Source organism: Nelumbo nucifera, chromosome 1 (genome assembly GCF_055504915.1).
Source record: "Nelumbo nucifera cultivar China Antique chromosome 1, China Antique-T2T, whole genome shotgun sequence".
Lineage (NCBI taxonomy): Eukaryota > Viridiplantae > Streptophyta > Magnoliopsida > Proteales > Nelumbonaceae > Nelumbo > Nelumbo nucifera.
In genome coordinates, this window is record NC_142649.1 from 216851603 (window position 1) to 216873624 (window position 22022).

Below are 22022 nucleotides of genomic sequence, written 5' to 3' on the forward strand. Positions count from 1 at the left end.
GGCCATGAGAGCAGAGATGGACTCAATGGGGACCAATGGAGTCTGGACTCTAGTAGATCCGCCCTCTGGGGTAAAAGCAATCGGTTGCAAATGGATTTACAAGAGGAAGAAGGGCCCCGATGGTAGGGTTGAGACCTTCAAAGCTCGTCTAGTGGCAAAAGGGTACACTCAGAAAGAGGGCATCGATTATGAAGAAACCTTTTTGCCTGTGGCCATCCTTAAATCCATTAGGATCCTACTAGCTGTAGCAGCATGCCATGATTATGAGATTTGGCAGATGGATGTCAAAACTGCATTCCTGAATGGAGATGTTACTGAAGATATCTATATGCAGCAACCGTAAGGCTTCATTGCTGCAGGTCAGGAAAACATGGTATGTAAACTTAACACATCCATTTATGGACTTAAGCAATCTTCTAGAAGTTGGAACATCCATTTTGACTCTGCTGTCAAATCGTTTGACTTCGAGCAAAATCCGGATGAACCCTGTGTCTACAGAAAGTATAGTGGAGATAAGGTTACCTTCTTGGTTCTATATGTAGATGACATTCTACTCATTGGGAATGATGTAGGAATGTTAACTACGGTGAAAGTATGGCTTTCACAGCAATTCTCCATGAAAGATTTTGGAGAAGCCTCCTATATACTGGGTCTTCGACTCTATAGAGATAGATTGAAGCGGATAATAGGATTATCCCAATCTGCTTACATTGACAAAATAGTCAAAAGATACAACATGGAAAACTCCAAGAAAGGAAATGTTCCTTTCAGGCACGGAGTCACTCTCTCCAAGAAGATGTCTCCCAAGACTTCTAAGGAGATTGATGGCATGAAAGACGTTCCCTATGCCTCTGCCGTAGGGAGCATCATGTATGCCATGCTGTGCACTCGTCCTGACATAGCTCAGGCAGTGACTGTAGTAAGCAGATTTCAGGCCAACCCAGGGCAGGATAGCTGAACTGCTGTGAAAAACATACTTAAGTACCTTCGCAGGACAAAAGAGTTTTGTCTAGTATTTGACGGTAGCTCACTACAGATCCAAGGGTATACAGATGCCGATTTCCAGTCGGATCCAGATGACAGAAAGTCTACATCTGGATATGTTTTCACGATAAGATCGTGTGCTGTTTGCTGGAAAAGTAGCAAACATGGGTCCACTACAGATCCAAGGGTATACAGATGCCGATTTCCAGTCGGATCCAGATGACAGAAAGTCTACATCTGGATATGTTTTCACGATAGGATCGTGTGCTGTTTGTTGGAAAAGCAGCAAACATGGGTCCACTGCAGACTCCACGACCGAGGCCGAGTACATTGCCGCAAGTGAGGCTGCCAAATAAGCCGTCTGGATGAAGAAGTTCGTTCACGAGTTGGGAGCAGTTCCGTCCAGCACATCACCCATCCCATTGTTGTGTGACAACAATAGAGCCATTGCTTAAGCTAAGGAGCCACGAGCCCACTCGAAGTCGAAGCACATCGAGAGGAAGTACCACGTACTGTAGGAGATTGTTGGTAGAGGGGACATCCTGATTCAGAATGTAGCGTCAGCGGAAAATGTAGTAGACCCATTGACAAAGCCACTATCACAGAAAGTGTTTGAGAAACACGTGGAAAGCATGGGACTCCGGCTTGTACTTGATTGGACCTAAGTGCAAGTGGGTGCTGTTAGACAGTTTTGTATGCCCTTAGCTTCAATCTGAATGATGTACTTTATGAGTTTATTGTAAATGAATAAAAGTGCATATTTGATTCATGTTCCTTTGGTATGTTTCTGTGTAATACCCTTAAACTGGACACTTAATGAGACTCGTGTTAGTTTAGAATGTTCATAGCCAGTGGGTCGGTCTGGGGAAACCTATCTTGATAAGGCTAACATTGTTGTGCCACCAAGTCGGTTGGGGTGGCCTATCTCAGCTGCTAAGGTGAGACCATAGGCACATACAGTGTAGGATTAATTGAATCTGTGAACTGGACCAGATTTCTAGTATTGCCCTGGACCTTGGAGATTGGTGGGCAAAACTGGAATGTTACACCCAACCCCTAGACTCGATTATGATACTGCACTAGTTGTCGGATTGGGCTGTCTTTGATGTACCAATCAGTGAGATCCTTAGCGGGGGTCAAAACCTGGGTATGTTGGGACAGTCTGAGAATTCATCTGAGTGGGTGATCATAGTGACAGGATCAACCCCTTTGTCGGACAAAGGTAATGATCGGGGATGCACTCTCACTGATGGAAACCAAGACTGCCAGCAACCAATTTCAACCGTTGAGATTTGTTTTGCAAAGTATATTTTATATTAGATATAAAAGTATATATATATATATTATGGTTTCCAAAATGTTTGCAAGAAGGTTTTAATTCCTGGGATCCATATAAGTAGAGAGTGCAACACTGTTCCTTGCAGCTGAGGGAGAGGTCCTCTCTTGTCGGGCAGTGTATGATCATTATGGGCTGGGAGGTTTTGTGTAAGACCATTAAGAGTAATACCTGATGGGCTAATCTTGCATTTGCCCACAGTCCCTGTGTTACAAGGTGGCTTGGCTTAGGGACCACTTAGGGTAAGTGTTGGGCCCATAGAACCATTTGATGGGTTTCAGGGGGTGCACTGTCCATAACAGTGTATTCGGCCTGGCCTTGTAACAAAGGCTGGGCCGAACCCATGTGGCTGATGTGTAGATCAATGCTTGGGTCCCACGCCATACAAGGAAGCCCAACTGGGCAGCAATTAGGAAGGTTAAGTGAGCACATAAGCTTAATGGGCCTAAAGCCCATTTTGAACTGGGTTATTTAATTAATCAATTATGGGGCGAATTCTGAGATGGATTAGCATATAGGATAGGGTCTTGACCCTATCCACTCAGAGAGTTCAGATCTGAATGTGATTCAGATCTAGAAACCTCCTAATGAGATTAGGAGAAAGCTAATCTAATCTGCAGATAAGATAAGGGTTTATCCTTATCACCTAAAGAGAGGCTGATCCAAATATGATTTGAATAAGCAGCTCCTAATTGGATTAGGAGCTGATCCTTTGGGTTAACAAAAGAAGGAGGGGGCAGCAGCCTTTAGAAGACACATAACAGATCCTCTTGAGAGCTGAAAATCTCAGAAGAAAGAATTAAGCAACCCTGCAGAATTCTTTCTTGCCGCCCTGTTTGCCAGTTCGATCGCCAGTTGTGGGAGAAGTCAAGATTCGATCTTGACATCAGTTCTTTGAGAAAGAATTGATAGGAAGCTGTGCTCACGTGCCATCCTGCTGTTTCTTGTGAAGGACAGAGTTCTTGGAGAAGAACACTACTGATTCTGCTCTATCCTGCACTGTGCCATTTTCAGTGGGAGCAGTCTTCGTTGGGGGATACTGTTTCTCCGTATCAGATATAATCCTCTCCTACTCCTTTTGGTTCAGATCTGGTTCAGTTTATGGTTCAAGAATGATCATTGAAAATATGATTTTCTAAATAGGGAATGCGATTCCCAATGGAAGGGAGAGAAAAATTTTTGAAATTCGCCCCCTTATTCCGCAATCTTTGGGCGTCCATACGATGGATCTCTCATCCCTTCACTATCAGTCCCTTCACAAGGAATTGATATCAAGATCGAATCTTGATTTCTCCCACTGAAAATGAGGTCAAACTGGTAGGTGAGGCGGCAGTAGGAAGGAGGCACCAAGAGAGAATTTTCGCAGGTATGCTGAATTCTCTCTTTTGTGATTTCAGCTCTAAAGACTTGCAGTGATCTGATGTTCTTGTGATGTCTAAAGGCTGCCGCCCCTTCCTTCTTTTGTAACCTTAAAGGATCAGCTCCTAATCCCATTTGGAGTTGCTGATCCAAATCATATTTTGGATCAGACATCCCTTTAGGTGATAAGGATAAACCCTTATCTTTTCTGCAGATTAGATCAGCCTTCTCCAAATCTCATTAGGAGGTTTCCAGATCTGAATCACATTCAGATCTAAACTCTCCGAGTGGATACCCTATCCTATCTGCTAATCCATCCCAGAGTTCACCCCATATTTAACTAATTAAATTAGTCCAGTTCGAAATGGGCTTTAGAACCATTAAGGTTATGTGCTCACTTAGCCTTCCTAACTGCTGCCCAATTGGGCTTCCTTGTATGGCGTGGGACCCAAACATTGATCTACACATCAGCCACATGGGTTCAGCCCAGCCTTTAGGGCTGTTCATAAGAATGCCCACCCGACCAACCCAGACCGACCCAACCCGAGTCGGCCGGGTTTTCATTCGTACTGGTCGGTTTCGGGTTGGGCACATACAAAAACCGACCCGAACCGAACTAGTCTTTCTTCTACTAGTTTGGTAGTTCCTACTTCCTAGTTTGAGTAGTTTCCTAATTCCTACTAGTCTTCTAGACTTCTATTAGAAATAGAAGGCCCATTAGGCAATTACAATTAGAATTCAATTAATTAGGTGTCCTTTTTTAGTTTTTTACCTAGATTAGGCAATTACAATTAGAATTCAATTAATGAGGTGTCCTTTTTTAGTTTTTTCCCTAAATTAGGCAATTACAATTAGAATTCAATTAATTAGGTGTCCCTTTTTAGTTTTTTACCTAGATTACGCTATTACAATTAGAATTCCTACTAGAACTAGAAGGCCCATTAGGCAATTACAATTAGAATTCCTAGTTTCCTACTAGTCTTCTAATTCCACTTTTGTCTTCTCTTAAAATCTTCTATTCTCTAACTTAACTTGGTTGGTCCGCCCCCCTCAACTCAAGTCCTCAACTAATTCAGAGTTTATTCGGCTTTGTACAGGAGCAAAACCGAAACCGACCCAAACTGACTCAAACCGACCAGGTCGGTTTGGCCTATCAGTGGGTCGGTTTCGGTTCCCACCTCTGGTAACCCGACTAGGTCGGGTCGGTTGGGAAAATCCCATGAAACCGACCTAACCCAACCTGTGAACACCCCTACCAGCCTTTGTTACAAGGCCTGGCTGAATACACTGTTATGGACAGTGCACCCCTTGAAACCCATCATATGGGCTCTATGGGCCCAACACTTACCCTAAGTAGTCCCTGGGCCAAGGCACCTTGTAACACCTAGGGATTGTGGGCAGATGCAAGATTAGCCCATCAGGTATTACCCTCTATGATCTTACACTCAACCTCTCAGTCCATAATGATCAAACACTGCCCGACAAGAGAGGACCTCTCCCTCGGCTACAAGGAACAATGTTGCACTCTCTGCTTATATGGATCCCGGGAATTAAAACCTTCTTGCAAACATTTTGGAAACCGTAATATATATATATATATATATATATATATACTTTTATATCTCATACAAAATATATTTTGCAAAACAAATCTCAACGATTGAAATCGGCTACTGGCAGTCTTGGTTTCCATCAGTGAGAGTGCATCCCCGATCATTACCTTTGTCTGACAAAGGGACTGATCCTGTCACTATGATCACCCACTCAGATGAATTCTTAGACTGCCCCAACATACCCAGGTTTTGACCCCCGCTTAGGATTTCACTGATTGGTACATCAAAACAGCCCAATCCGACACCTAGTGCAGTATCATAATCGAGTCTAGGGGTCGGGTGTAACTTTCCAGTTTTGCCTAATAAACTCCAAGGTCCAAGGCAATACTGGAAATCTGGTCTGGTTCAAGGATTCAATTAATCCTACACTACATGTGCCTTGGGTCTCACCCTGGTGGCTGAGACAGGCCACCCCAACCGACTTGGTGGCACATCAATGTCAGCCTTATCAGGATAGGTCTCCCCAGACCGATCCACTAGCTGAGAACATTCTAAACTAACACGAGTCTCATTAAGTGTCCAGTTTAAGGGTATTACACAGAAACATACCAAAAGAACATGAATCAAATATGTACTTTATTTATTTACAATAAACTCATAATGTACATAATTCTAATTGAAGCTAAGGGCATACAAAAACTGTCTAACACTCATGCCATCAAAGGCAACTAATTTGTAGAAAACATTCTATCCTACAACGAATATGATATGAACCAGCACCATAATCATGGCTAACGTCAACCTGTGAATAATGGGAGACGTGTTCACTTTCATTGCTGGATTCTGTAACATCGCAAAGTGCGTAAAATTCTCCTTTTAGGGGGTGTTCTTTTTTTGGATTTGAGAGAGGAAAATTGGTTAATGGGATTTGATTTCTATTGACCAAGAAACTCATGTTCTTTTATCAAATTTATAGGGGGAGTAGAGAAAGTTTTTTTTCCTGAGTATCACTTACCATCTTCTAGGTGGGTAAACAATTTTCCCACTTGGGCGGAAAGTTAATTACCAACACTTGAATGGGACAAAAATACTATTTTTAATAATGAATTTTTTTGGCTAAAATGGGCATTGCCTTATTTACATAGGAAATAAAAGAACATGAGTAAATGCACTTACCCTAGTAAATACATTTATCTGGATAAATAACCTATCCAAAAAAAATTATAGAAATAAATATTGGAAAATCAAAATTTGATCATTGAAAAAAAAGGAACTTCAAACTATCTCTTTTTTTTTTTTATAGATACATAGAAGTCCACAAACATGTATTCATTAATTTAACACATGTTGAAAACAATAACACCATGGGTGAAGAAGACCTCGTATATAGATGCTCTTGACAGAACATGCAAAACAAGTTGCTCATAGATTAACGAAATTTGCATGTGCTCGAACATTTGATGTGTAAAAATTGGTCAGATCAGTTGTGTTGCTACAATGTATCAAATAAAACAAATTAAAATTTTATCAGTTTGTAGTTTCATTGAATATGGATCTATTCTGATGTTCCGATGAATTCAAATATGATTGAAGTCAACTTCATTCAATTCATTTTTCTAATAATACACAATATATGTTTTGATCATTTTCAATTTAATTATTAATGATATTCATATAATCCAAACGCATCTTATGGATTATTGCATCCATGTGGTAAATGTTGCCGAGGATTAAGGTATTAGTACGAAACGCCCTACCAAGTGTATCAAATCGGTATCGGATAGTGATATGTCACATTGGAAGTGTATCGTTATGAGTATCCATCCAATATGCTACACCATAGATGCGTCTTAATTTTTAAATCAACACTCATTTTATAATAATAAATGAAATACATTAACCTTTATCCACTTTAATGTCTATAACCAATTCAAATATATAACATATATTATATTCAACCACCCAACTATAAATTAAAAAGAATAAATTTAAAATTGATATTTTATAAACTAACAGAACAAATAATCTATTAAATCCACATTTATGTCTGATGAACGCAGATTTGGCCCTCTACTGACCTAGCGACACGTGGAAATAGTCATTGCCACTTAACACCTCAGCACCATGCGGATAGATGCGTATCTCATCGAGTCAAGGGGACGCACCCCAGAATCAATCCTGGGCACCTCGGCAGGGTGGCTAGCAGCACCTTGCACAGGGCCGACTTGTAGTACCTCGTCGTTACCGGTCCAAGGGACCTCGTGTGAGGAGTGACCTCCTCGAAGACTTGCCGACCTATGTACCTCGTCAGTACCGATCGAAGTGACATCGGCGTAAGCAACAACTTCCTCGAGGACTTGCCGACCTAATTGAGGTCTAGGTGGTGACCTGCGAGACGTGCTCACTGACCTCTTCCCTAAGCAGATTATTGCTTCTGACTTCCGCGGAATCATGACGCTCGATTGTTGCACCCATCTTTCCTTACGTCCGCATTGAAGTTGATCGAACAGACTTTATCCCTCTCTTTCAAACATGGCAGGTGCGATTTCCTAGGAATCTCAGATGCGTTATAACATGGTCCCAGTTTCTTATGCCTATATAAAGCCATCCCCTCCTTTAGAGAAGGTATGCACGATTCAACTCTCAAACACTCTAGCTTTTTCGCTCTTTAGCTCTCTTCAAAATCACCAGTTCGATGACTTAAGCATCGGAGTGCCTACCCTAGGTAAAGCAACTCGGGTACTCTGATACTGTCTTTTTGCAGGTCAACCCGACAAACTCACTAGCTCGGCATCTGAGCTGCCCTCCAACAAGGAACTGCTAGATCGTGCATCATCAATTGGTGTCGTCTGTGGGAACCACTACTTAAAGGTCAGGTTCTCAACTCTCATTTTAAATTTGCACTCATCAATAATCAGCCCAGACAAGACTCGTCTACTCTGTCTGCATAGCCACTTCTCTTGGTCGAGCCTTTGCGGCTCCCGCGGGAGTTGGCTGCCAACGGACTGTGTAGTCGCCCTTGTAGGATGAGCTCCTTGTGGCTATCATAGGAGTAGACGACCAACATTTCTGAGGGCTGACGCAGGGTAGCCGTGGCACCAACCTACCGTTCAATGTCGTCAGCAATGCATGTATCGATGATTCTATCACAAGGGGGTCAAAATCTAAACGACCAGCCAAGACAAGCTTCAACGATTTGGCCCAAATAGTCTCCCAACCCTAATTGCAAAGCTCCACTATTGATCGAGCCTTCCATGGCTCCCGTGAGAGTTGGTAGCTGCCTAACTATGGAGCTGGCCTCACAGGTCAAACTTTTCATGGTTCCCTGAGAGCAGACGACCCACAAACAATAGAGCCACCCTGTCTAGGTGAGCCCCACATGGCTCTGGTAGGAATAGACGCCAACAGTTCTAGGAGAAGGTGCAACACATGTGTGGCATTGACCAGTGAACGCAGGCCTGGGAGAGTCACTCCCTCGCGACAGCATAGAGGCAACTGTGCTTCGTGCCTAGCTCCTAGATGCTTTAGGTGTACCTGCACCATAGCACAACCGATCAGCTCGTAGGGTGAGTGTAATTCCAAACAATACACTTCTATCTGAAATCGAATGATAAAAGCTGCATTGAGCAGAAAAACAACTACAGAATGACCATCCACTTCGACGACCTGGTTAAGCCGAACTCTATGGGGAAGTTAAATCGCTTTCAACTTAAGGTCCCCTCAAGCCGACCTTGACAGTCACCACGGACCCCATCATCAAACAAGCTACACCCTTCGCCGAACTAACCTTGGCTCGAGTGTTGGGGGCAATTGATGAGGGCAGATTTGACACTTCAGCACCATGCAGATAGATGTGTGTCTCGCCGAGTCAAGTGGACACACCCTAGAATCAGTCCAGGGCACCTCATACACAATTCGGACACCTCAGTAGGGCTGCTAGCAACACCTTACCTAGGGCCGACTTGCAGTACCTCATCGTTATCGGTCCAAGGGACATCGGTGTGAGGAGCGACCTCCTAAAGGACTTGTCGACCTATGGTACCTCATCAGTACTGGTCTAAGTAGCAACCTCCTCGAGGACTTGCCAACCTAGCTGAGGTTCAGGTGGTGACTTGGGAGACGTGCTCGTCAACCGTCACACCCATCTTTCCGTATCGTCCGCATCAGAATTGATCAAACGGACTTTATCCCTCTTCTCTGAACATGGCGGGTGCAGCTTCTTGGGAATTTTGGACGCGTTATAGGAAACTCCCAGTTTCTTATTCCTATATAAAGGCATCCCCTCCCTAAGAGAAGGTACGCACGATTCAGCTCTTTCGCTCTTTAGCTCTCTACAAAATCTCCAGTTCGCTCATGACTTAAGCATCGGAGTGCCCACCCTGAGTACACTGAATCTGTCTTTTTGTAGGGAGCTGCCCTCCAATAGGGAGCTGCTAGATCACGCATCGTCAATGTCAAAATAAATTTAATCTTAGGAAATTTATACAGATAAAACATTAATAATAAAATAATTATTTTAGTAAATAAAATTTATAAATTTGCACATAATATATATCACCTCTTTCAAGGGAAATTAACAAAATGTTGCTTCTCTTTATACAATCATTTAGATCATAAGTCATTGACCTTAATGCTAACCTTGCTACGTATAAAATTTGAGACAATGCTCCGTCGTTTTTTATTTTTACTATATAAAAATAATAATCAATAATAACAATAATTATACTTTTTCAGAAAATTAGAAAATAATCAATGCAACTGTCACATAAGTATATTAATGACAAGCTTGTATACCTTCAAAGAAAAAGCATGAAGTAGAAAAACCATATCTGTTTTTGAGTATCCAATCCAAAACTATCGACTTTGGATCTAAAGGAAGAACACGTAGCAGCAAATTTAGGTTGAGGCATTTACTTGAATAACATAGAAGGAAATACTTGGGGGAGGATCCTCTTTGTTAATTTTTAATGGTTTCAATCAGGGAGAACCGCATTAAAGAATTTTAAGACGATACCCATATATGAACAAGTTGAACCTTCGGCAAAACTCGTGGGATTCAAATTAAAAAAAAAAATGATCGAGCACTAGAAATGAATTTAATTAAAAATTGAGATTAAAAAAAAGAAATGATCAATCAAAAATTCTAAATTGAGAAAAATGCAAGATAAACAACGACCCTAATCCATCAATCTTCTCTATAACAATTGGTTTTGATCAAATCAAACTAAATTAATTGTAAAAGAAATTAACCTTAATGCAAATAAAGCAAGAGGGGAGATAAGAAAGGTGTTGCGACAGCACCTCAAACTCATGCCATCAAAAGCAGCTAAATTTTAGAATACATTCTATCCTACTTCAAATATGGTGTTAACCAGCACCATAATCATGGCTAACGACAATCAGTGAATAATGGGAGACGTGTTCACTTTTCATTGGTGGTTTTCGAAACACCGCAAAGAGTGTAAAACTCTCCTTTTATGGGGCATTCTTTTTTGGATTTGAGAGGGAGGAAAGTTGGTTAATGGGATTTTGATTTCTATTGATCAAGAAACACATATTCTTTTATCAGATTTATGTGGGAACAGAGAAAGTTTATTTTCCTGGGTACCGCTTAGGCAAAAAGTTACCAACACTTGAATGGGACAAAAATACCCCTTTTAATATTGGACTTTTATGACTAAAATGAGAATTGCTTTATTTACATAAGAAATAAAAGAGCATGAATAAATACACTTACCCGCATAAATATATTTACTTGGGTAAATAAGTTACCAAAAACAAACAGAACCTTAAGATATATGTCACAATTTGATCATTGAGAAAAGACAAGGAACGCCAAACTATCTCTTTTGTTATAGATATATAGAAATCCACAAACATATATTCATTCATTTAACACATGTCAAAAACAATTACATCATGGATGAACAAGAGCACGTGTATAGATGCTCTTGACAGAACATGAAAAGCAAGTTGCTCATAAATTAACGAAATTTGCATGTGCTCGCACATTTGATTTGTAAGAGTTGGTCAGATTAGTTATGTTGTTACTAGGTTTCGAATAATACAAATTAAAATTTGGAGAAGTATGGATTTGTCCAATGCAGATTTCTGATTTACACCACAAGAGTGAACTGGCATGTGTTCCCACATTCAAAAGGTCAACAATCCACACTCTATGCATTAATGCCCATCAATGAACTGGCATCAATTCTAAACTGGCACCTACTCCAATAGTACTTTGAGCCTACAAATTCTGACCCTGGGATAATTGAATAAAAATCTATTCTCATGTTTTGATGAATTCAAATATGATTGAAGTCAACTTCAATTCATTTTGCTAATAACACATAATATATGTTCTGATCATGTTCAATTTAATTATTAATGATATTCTTATAATTCAAACGCATCTTATGTTGATGCATACCTGATTCTCTTTGATTGATTCCATACATATGGTTGCAGCTTTGTTTAAATCTGATATTTTTTCTCTTGCTCGGGCAGGTTTAATTAATTGAACCCATCCATGTGTTACAAATTGCCAAGGATTAAGGTATTAGTACAAAACACCCTACTTGGTGTATCGCATTGGTATCGATAGTAGTGATATGGGATATGTGACGATTGGAAGTTCATGAAGCACAATCTACTCACTCCCTCGTGTCTAATGATGTAGCTTAAACTGGGTTCCAATCTGACGATGCCGAGCTGAATTGTCTAGCTGTGAGTTGTAAGTTCGAGCTGAGAAGAGATGTAAAGAAGGAAGAATTAGAGTGCCTGGGCAGGTTTTACCCAGGGAGACACTCCGATGCTTAAGTCAATAAGTTGGTCTAAGTGAGAAAGTACGAGAGAGTACGAGAGCTTATGTGCGCATACCTTTCAGAGTGATCCTGGGGTCTTTTATAGCTATTTGAGGTTCAGTTGCCATCAGGCACGTCTTTGACTCTTCTGCAAAGTTGTTTCTGCGGTTTGGGGCGTGATGGACTATCAGTTGCTAGATTCACGCGACGGTTACAGGTGGCCTGCGGGTCTTGTGGCCTACGGTTCGAAGAGCTATTCCCATAGTTGCGGTAATGGTGCTTACGTTGGTGCGACCTGCGGGACCATTTCAAGCGAGCTAGAGTTGTCGACAGGCCGAGCTCACCCTAGCTCGGTTAAATACCTGCTGCCGACTGCCACTTGTGTCCTTGTCGAGCTGTCTTGCTGTGCTGGACACTGTGTTTCCAATAGCGACCACGTGTCGATAATTGTGTGGGTGGCCAAAATGCCCCTCATTAATTGCCCCCCACTCTTGAGCCACTACCTAGTAGGCGAAGAGAGTAGAAGTCTCTGGGGTATTTTGGGTTGGCTTTCTCTGACCGTAGGTTCAGCTCTATCTCACGACCGGCTCGGTTTGTTCGGTTCAGCCTTGCTCCTTTCCAGAATGTTCCAGTGCAGTTTTACTTGAGCGGGATGGTGGGCTTTTCAAATTTCAAAGGCGTGTGCCTCCTTTTTGAATTTCCGAGATTGGCAGGTTGACAGATTCGGTGCGCGCGTAGAGTTTCAGCCGTTGCCAGTCTGTCATGCACATGCGCCACCGGATTCAAGGAGGCAGGCTCTCATCAGTTACGCTTCGTATCTAGGCCATTGATTCTTCCTCCTCTGAGCTTTAAATATGGGGTCCCCTGAGGTCTCCACTTTGTCATTGTTCTTGGACTTTTCTAGAGAGGGAAAAGTGGTCTACGAGTAAGTTTCAGTTGCTGGTCTACTGAGGCGAGCTGTAATATCTTTCCTTCCCAGGTTTGCTATCATTACAGGTCTTCTTTGCGTTTTTCGATGAGTATTCTTTTGTATTCTTGTTATGTCTCAGGATTCTATCGACGATAGGGTTTTGGGCAGTGGGTCGGAGGAGTCTAGCTCCTCCGGAGAGGATGCCTTCGAGTCATTCTTTGATGGGGCTTTAGTGGGCAAACGGGATGAAGTTGAGGCTACAATGGGTTCACTCGGGCGGACCCAGCTATCCGAGGAAGAAATAGTCGAGTTGTGTCATAGGTACGAGGTTCCTGATGAGTATCAGTGGATTGTGCCCAGTCCTGGTCAATACCCTTGGGAACATGGCCACGAGGGGCTGTGTGTCTACGAGGAGTCCTTAGCAACTGATCTCCGCTTCTCCCTCCATCCTTTTATTGTTGCAATGTTGAGGCGTTACCACGTGTCACTGGGTCAGCTTGCTCCTAATGGGGTGAGAATGCTGGTTGGGCTGATTAGCTTATTCCATCATCGCGGCTTTCCTTTGAGCATCGAGGCCTTCTCAGATTTGGTGCAAATTAACGATTGTCGGGCCCTTTTTGTTTCTACCTTCCTTTCCGTAGCAGGAGAAAAATTTTTAACTTCCCCAACAAGGTTAGGAACAGGAGGCAGCGATTCTTTTTCCTTGAGAAGGTAGGCGGTTGGGATTGCAATACTGCCTGGTACAATAGTCCCCGGAAAGTTGCTGAATGCAAGGATGACAAGCTATGGGATGCTGTTCAGTGACTCGTCTGAGAACGTGTTAGGATTGAGGATTCTCTAGCTGAGCCGATGCTCACGCAGGCGGGCCTCAGCCAGATTGGTGGGTAAGAGGTTTGGCCACTTATTGCGCATTCTATTCAGGTCGCTTGTCTATTTCGTTTGCCTTTTTGCTTAGCTCGGTGACTGATATTTCTGTTTCCTGCAGGTATAGAGAGCTTGGCTTCCATGATGTCTATTGATGTAGAGCTGAGTGTAGGCTATCGAGGGGGGGGGGGGAGCCACCTCTTCTGGGACCCCTACCAATGTCGACCTGGAGGGGGAGGGGGACCCTGAAAGAATGGTAGGATCCATCGTATGAATGCCAAAAAGGTTGTGGAATGGGTGGGCGAATTACAAAAGTTTCCAACATTTCTTCCAACTGGGGATCACATTCCCTTATTTTAGAATCGATTATTCAAGGATCTACTCGAACCAAACCAGACCAGATCTGAACCAAAGATCAGGGGAAGGGTTATACCTGATACAGAGAATCAAAATCTCCCAACGTCGGTGTTCACGCCCAAAGAAAGATCCAAGATCTACTCCCGCTAAAGACGACACAACGATGGTGGCGCAGAACCAACAGTGTACGTCTCATGTACCGAACTCTTCACAAGAACTCGTTGGAGGCTTAGAGCATCGTACCAAATCAGCCTTTCAGCAAAGACTGATATCAAGAACAGATTTCTTGATTCTCCCTTCAATGGAGTTCGAATTATGCAGCAAGGTGGCTGCGGCTGGAGGAGATCCCTAATATACCGTGGCACTATGTAGCCGTGGCACCAATATACCGTCCAATGTCAATATCAATGAACGTATTGACAATGCTATCACAAGGGGCACAAAATCTGATTGACCAGCCTAGGCAAGCTTCAATGATCTGACCTAGATAGTCACCCAGACCTAACTGCAAATCCTCATTGCTGATCGAGCCATCCATGGCTCCCATGAGTGTTGGCAGCTACATGACTGTGGAACTAGACTCACAAGTCAAACCTTTCATGGTTCCCTTGAGAGTAGGCGACCTATAGACAATAGAGACAACTCCTCAAGATGAGCCCCACATGACTCTAGCAGGAGTAGACGGCTAGCAGTTCCAGGAGCAGGTGCAACAAATGTACGGTATTGACTCATGAATGAAAGCCCAGGAGAGTCACTCCCTCGCAACGGAATAGAGGCAACCACACTTCATGCTCGGCTCACAGATGCTTCAGGTGCACCCGCACCACAACATGACTAATCAGCTCGCAGTGCGTGTGTAATTCAGACAAATAAACGTCTATCTAAAATCGAATGATAGAAGCTGCATTGAGTAGAAAAGCAACTACAAAATGACAATCCGCTTCGACAACTTCGTAATGCCAAACTCTACAGGGAAGCTAAACCGCTTTCAGCATAAGACCCCCTCAATTCGACCTCGAAACACGTCGGCAACAAGTAGCATGGCAGGTTGGCCAACTAGCGTGGGTTGACTCGACCGATGTCTAGAGTAGGCCACCTTGGACCTCATCTTCAAACAAGCTACACCCTTCACCAAACTAACCTCGGCTCGAGTGTGGGGGGCAATTGATGAGGGCAGATTTGGCCCTCTGCTGAACTAGTGACATGTAGCATTCATGTTCATCAATTGACACCTCAGCGCTATGCAGATAGATGTGTATCTCACAAAGTCAAGGGGACGCACTCTTGAATTTGTCCAGGGCACCTCATACATAGCTTGGGCACTTCGGTAGGGCAGCTAAAAACACCTTGCCCAGAGCCGACCTATAGTACCTCATCATTATTGGTCCAAGGGACCTCGGTGTGATGAGCGACCTCCTCGAGGACTTGCTGACTTATGGTACATCGTCAGTACCAGTTGAATAATCTATTAAATCCACAATTATGTCTGATGAGGGAAAATTTGAACCTCTGCTGACCTAGCGACATGTGGAATCCATCTTCACTGCTTGACACCTCAACACCACGTAGATGGATGCATATCTTGCCGAGTCAAGGGGACGCACCCCGAATTTAGTCCAGGGCACCTCGGCAGGGCGGCTAACAACACCTCTCCCAAGGCCGACCTGTTGTACCTCATCGTTACTGGTCCAAGGAATCTCGATGTGAGGAGGGACCTCCTCGAAGACTTGCTGACTTGTGTACCTCGTTAGTACCGGTCGAAGTGACCTCGGCGTGAGCAGCGAGCTCCTCGAGGACTTGCCAATCTGACTAAGGTCTAGGTGGCGACCTGCGAGATGTACTCACTGACCTCTTCCTTAAGCAGATTATTGTTTCTGACTTCTCTGAGATCATGATGCTTGACTGTTGCACCCGACTTTCCTTATCGTCCACATCAGAGTTGATTGAACAAACTTTATCCCTCTCCATCAAACATGGCAAGTGTGGTTTCTTGGGAATCTCGGACGCATTAAGCTCCTAGTTTCTTATGCCAATATAAAGGCACCCCCTCCCTGAGAGAAGGTACACACGATTCAGCTCTCAGACACCCTACCCTTTTTGCTCTTTAGCTCTCTCCAAAATCTCCAGTTCGATGACTTAAGCATCGGAGCTCCCACCCCAGGTAAAGTAGCCCGGGTACTCTGATACAGTCTTTTTGCAGGTCAACCCGGCGAACTTGCCAACTCAACATCCGAGTTGCCCTCCAACAGGGAGTTTCTAGATCACACAATCAATTGGTGTCGTCTATGGGAACCGCTATTTAATAGACAGGTTCTCACCTCTCATTTTAAATTTGCACTCAGTTGTAACAAGCGCGAACAAGCCTCGTCAGCTTTGTTCGCGTGGTTGCTTCTCTAGGTCGAGCCTTCATGGCTCCCGCGGGAGTTGGCAACCAATGAATTGTGTTGTCACCCTTGCAAGTCGATCCTTTTCAAGGCTCCCATGCGAGTTGGTGATCGATAGTTGGTAGAGCCACCCTCATAGGTTGAGCTCCTTGTGGCTATCATAGGAGTAGATGACCAACATTTCTAAGGGCTGATGCATTGCAGCCGTGGTACCAACCTACTATCCAACCTCGACAACAACCCACGTATCGACGGTGCTATCACAAGAGGGGAAAAATTTGAATGACTAGCCTGGGCAAGCTTCAACGATCTGGCCCAGATTGTCTCCTAGCCCTAATTGTAGAGTCTCACTACTGATCGACCCTCCATGGCTCTCGTGAGAGTTGGCAGCCACCTGATTGTGGAGCCGGACTCACAGGTCAAACCTTTCATGGTTCCCTAAGAGTAGACGACCCACAGACAGTAGAGCCACCCCCTCAGGGTGATCCCCACATGGCTTTGGTGGGAGTAGACGACCAGCAGTTCCAGGAGTAGGTGCAACACATGTGTGGCATTGACCTACAAATGCTGGCCTAGGAGAGTCACTTCTTCGTGAGGGCCTAGAGGTAGTCATGCTTCGTGTTTGGATCCTAGATGCTTCAAGTGCACCTACACAACAACACGATCGATCATCTCTTAGGGTGAGTGTAATTCCGACCTATACCCGTCTATTTGAAATCAAATGATAAAAGTTGCATTGAGTAGAAAAGCAACTACAGAATGGCCGTCTACTTCGACGACCTAGTTAAGACAAACTCTACGTGGAAGTTAAACTGCTTTCTGCTTAAGGCCCTCTCAAGCCGACCTCAAAACATGTCGGCAACAACTAGCTCGACAGGTCATCCAACTAGTGAGGATTGATTCGACTAATGTCTAGAGCAGGTCATTGTTAGACAGCGTATGCCCTTAGCTCCAATAGCATGATGTACATTATGACATTATTGGTAAATGAATAAAGTACAAATTTTATTCATGTTATTGTGGAGTGTTTCTGTGTAATACCCTTAAGATGGACACATATGAGACTCGTGTTAGTTTAGAATCTTCACAGTCGTTGGATGGATCTGGGGAGATTTATCCTGTCAAGGCTGACATTGATGTGCCGCCAAGTTGGTTGGGGTGGCTTGTCTCAGCTGCCAGGGTGAAACCTGAGGTACATGCAGTGTGGGTTTTCTTGAAACCCTAAACCGGACCAAAGTTCCAGTATTGCTCTGGACCCTTGAGATTGATGGGCAAAAATGGAATGTTACACCTGACCCCTAGACTCGATTATTGATAGAGTGCATAATTTCCATATTAATTATATTTGTATTCTTCTTTTTGCACTTAATTGATAGATTTAATTGTGTTTTATTAGAAAACGAAGCTGAAAGGAGCTTGAAGCACAATCCTAGCATTGATTGGATTTCCAAAGGAGATTAACACAATTTCAGCAGAAGACTTGAGCATGCAAGGCGTGGGTGCGCTCTATCAATCTCACACTTGGTGGAATTCAGCTAAATTGGAGGCGTGAATCACTAGAATTTAGTAGAGTTTATTTCATGCTGTACTTCTGAAAAGAGTCAGAGACCCATTTTAATTAGAATTCTTATTCCTATTTAGGGATGAGAATAGATTAGATAAGGGGGTGATCATTATCCCTTAATGAGGATAGACTTCTATTTGAGGAAGAACTCCTAAGAGATGCTGGAAACAACCTCTCTAGGGCTATATAAGTGGGGATAGAATAGCAAGGACGATCATCTTGGGAAGCAGAATACATACTTCTTGTCTTGGAGCTGCGTTCTCTCCATGAAGTGCGATTAAACTCTTATTTTCTGGTTGAAGGTTAAGGAAGCTTTGGTTCTACAACAATTGTGGGATCTAATTGATTTTTTTCAGTTCATTGTTTCTTGAGTATTTATATATTTTCTGTAATTTCCTGTGATGATTATTTTTATTGATTGAGCAAAAAGGATCCATTGCTCAATCGATGAAATAGTCTATTGCCAATTAGGTCAACAAATTCATATATGTTTGTTAGATTTAATCTTTGTGGTGAATAACATAAATTGATTATGGACAAGTTTTCGATTTATGTTATGAAAATATATGATCTGATTTAAATGAACCAAGCTTACGTGTTCATTGATTAGAATTGGGTCTCTCTAATTCTTAATGCTATTGATAGATTAGTCCTAAGAGTTTGTTTAGGGTTGTCTATCAATAAGAAAGGTAATCAAAGAGCTTGTTTTGGTTATCGAAAAATCAAGGAGAGATTGGCTATTAGATCTTGTTAATAGCTATAACCAATTTACTCATAAACACATGAATTCATCCTTGCATCGATGATCAATTGCATGAATCAAAGCTGAACTTATCCCTTCAACCAGAAGCTACCTCCTATTGATTTAATCTTTATTTTATTTTCTTTTTTTTTACAACAACTCCCTAATTCGTTTTACTATTTTTCTTGGAAATAAATCAACCCAATCCCTGTGGATATGACCTTGCTCATCGCTATATACAAAAGTATCTATTTCGAGCAGGATTTTTATTTTTGTTGGATTCGACACCCATCAAATTTTGGTGCCATTTCCGGGGATTGGTGTCTTTAATAAGATTTATTTCCTCTTGCTTGGTTAATTCCTCGTTCTTCTCGTACAAGTGAACTTCAATACAATCCTGAAATCGAAAACACAGTTCGTTGGTTAAGGAAAGAAGCCAAGCAACGTCATAGCCAGTCAACATCGCCCCCATCTCCCAGGGTGAATTCAGAAATTGACCTCGTCGATTCATCTAGAAACTCTGAAGAAGAAATCATGGCCAATATCGATGAAAGAACTCTTAGAGAGTTAGCTGCAACAAATCTAAATCAACAGCCACTCTGCATTGAATATGCAGATCTAACGATACCTTTTGAATTGAAATATGGTCTTATTCACTTACTTGCTACTTTTCATGGACTTTCAGGTGAAGATCCCCACAAACATTTAAAGGAGTTTCATGTTGTATGTTTAAGCATGAAACTTCAAGGTGTTACCGAAGAGCAAATCAAGTTGCGCGGCTTTCCCTTCTCATTAGCTGACAAAGCTAAGGATTGGCTTTACTACTTACCCTCCGGTTCTATCACTACATGGAATGAGATGAAGAAGCAATTTCTTGAGAAATTCTTCCATGCTTCACAAGCTGCTAACATCAGGAAGGAAATTTGTGGGATAAGACAATTCAATGGAGAAACTCTCTATGAGTATTGGGAGAGATTCAAACAACTTTGTGCAAGCCGTCCTCAACATCAGATTCCTGATCAACTCCTTATCCAATATTTTTATGATGGATTATTGCCAATGGACAGGAGTATGATCGATGCTGCAAGTGGAGGAGTGTTGGTAAATAAAACTCCTACTCAAGCAAGGGAACTAATTTCAAACATGGCTTCCAATGCACAACAGTTTGATAATAGACAAGATTCCATCCCAAGGAGAGTTAATGAGGTAAGTACTTCTTCCATTGATCAACGATTAGATACTCTCACTTCTCTTGTGGAAAAACTGGTTGTGGGTCACATACAACAAGTGAAGACTTGTGGCATTTGTTCTACTATGGGTCATCCAACCGACATGTGCCCTACACGTCAAGATGAACCCTATGAACAAGCCAATGCTGTTGGAGGATTCCCACAAAGGAGATACCATCCCTATTTAAATACTTACAATTTAGGATGGAGGGATCGTCCTAATCTTAACTATGGAGCTAAGCCCTTCGGTTTCCAACAACAATATCAAGCTAGACAGCCGGCTCCACAACATTCATCTTTCAAACTAGGTATGTTTTAGATGAAATTGTTAAAGCACTTGCAACTAACACCCAACAATTTCAACAGGAGACAAGGGCAAGCATCCAAAACTTGGAAAATCAAGTGAGTCAATTGGCAACTGCTGTGAGTCGATTGGAATCGCAAGGATCAGGAAAATTGCCCTCACAAACCGTAGTCAACCCCAAGTAGAATGCTAGTGCAATTACTTTAAGAAGCGGAAAGGAGCTGAAAAAGCCCAACAATGAAGTACCCAAGAGTGCAATTGAAGGAGAAATCAAAAAGGAAGCTCAAGACACATAGCTGAAAGACCCAAGTAGTAAACAACCCCAAGCCATAGTGACAACTCCACCTTTTCCTAGCCGATTTGCAAAATCCAAGAAAGAAGAGCAAGAGAAGGATGTTCTTTAGACATTTCACAAAGTTGAGGTAAATATTCTCCTCCTTGATGCAATTAAGCAAGTACCTCGCTATGCTAAATTTCTCAAGGAGTTATGTACTGCTAAGAAAAAGCTGAAAGGTGAATAGAAAGTCCATTAGGGGAGAATGTTTCAACAATCCTCCAAAAGAAATTACCTCCTAAATGCAAGGATCCAGGTATGTTTACTATCCCTTGTAAGATAGGAAACGTTAAGATTGAAAGAGCAATGTTAGATTTAGGAGATTCAATAAATGTCATGCCCTGTTCTATTTACACAACTTTGAACCTTGCACCATTGAAAGAAACGGGTGTGATTCTACAACTTGTTGATCGATCCACTACATATCCGAAGGGGGTTTTGGAGGACGTGCTAATTCAAGTCAATGATCTAGTCTTTCCTACTGATTTTTATGTGATTGATATGGAAGAAGATAATTCTTCCAATTCAACTCCAATTTTGTTGGGAATGCCATTTCTTAAGACATCTAAGACTAAAATTGATGTGCATAAGGGGACACTTATCATGGAATTTGATGGTGAGATTATCAACTTTAATATCTATGATGCTATGAGATATCCTAGTGATGTACATTCTGTTTTTTCTATAGATATTATTGACTCTTTAGTGCAGCAAACTTTTGAGTTGGATGATGAAGATGCATTGAAGGTTGCACTTAACAACGATTTTGATCATAAAGAATTACAACGGTTTTGATCTCCCATCCCTTTAGTGGTATCAGAGCTAAGTTCAAGTCTTGAACCAAATTAGAACAGATCTGAATCTGCGCAAATGGGCAGAAGGCATTCTACTCGATTTGCGCAGTTGGCATTTTTTTGGAAATTGGTTTCCAGATTTTGGGCAGATGATCTGGAAAATAATTCTTTATTATTCTGTCATTTTATAAAATTGTTTTCTGAATGTTTCTTGAATTTTTGGCCTGCACATGTGATGGAGATCGAATCTTTTTGGTGCCAAGATTGGCGCACCCTGCGATTTCTTTTCTATTCAATTTGGTCTGTAAATAATATTTTTATTTAATTTTAGACAAATTGTATAGGAATTCGAAGTGATTTAATAATAGAAAATTTAGGTTTTTCTATTTTAATTCCATCTGGAGATTGCTGGAGTGTGCAACAGAGGAGAAGAAGATTTCGCAGAAAGGAGTTCTGCGATCTGTGATTTTGTAGATATGAATTCTGCAATCTGCGATGAACTGTT

General features: G+C 42.2%; 1 protein-coding gene across 1 annotated transcript; it reads left to right on the forward strand.

Moving 5' to 3' along the window:
• The first annotated feature begins 19390 nt into the window (after positions 1–19390).
• On the forward strand, positions 19391–21518 carry LOC109115927 (uncharacterized). The gene is made up of 2 exons (XM_088901688.1): positions 19391–20393; positions 21007–21518. The coding sequence occupies exons 1-2, from the start codon at positions 19391–19393 to the stop codon at positions 21516–21518; spliced, it is 1515 nt and encodes a 504-aa protein (XP_088757814.1).
• Positions 21519–22022: the final 504 nt, after the last annotated feature.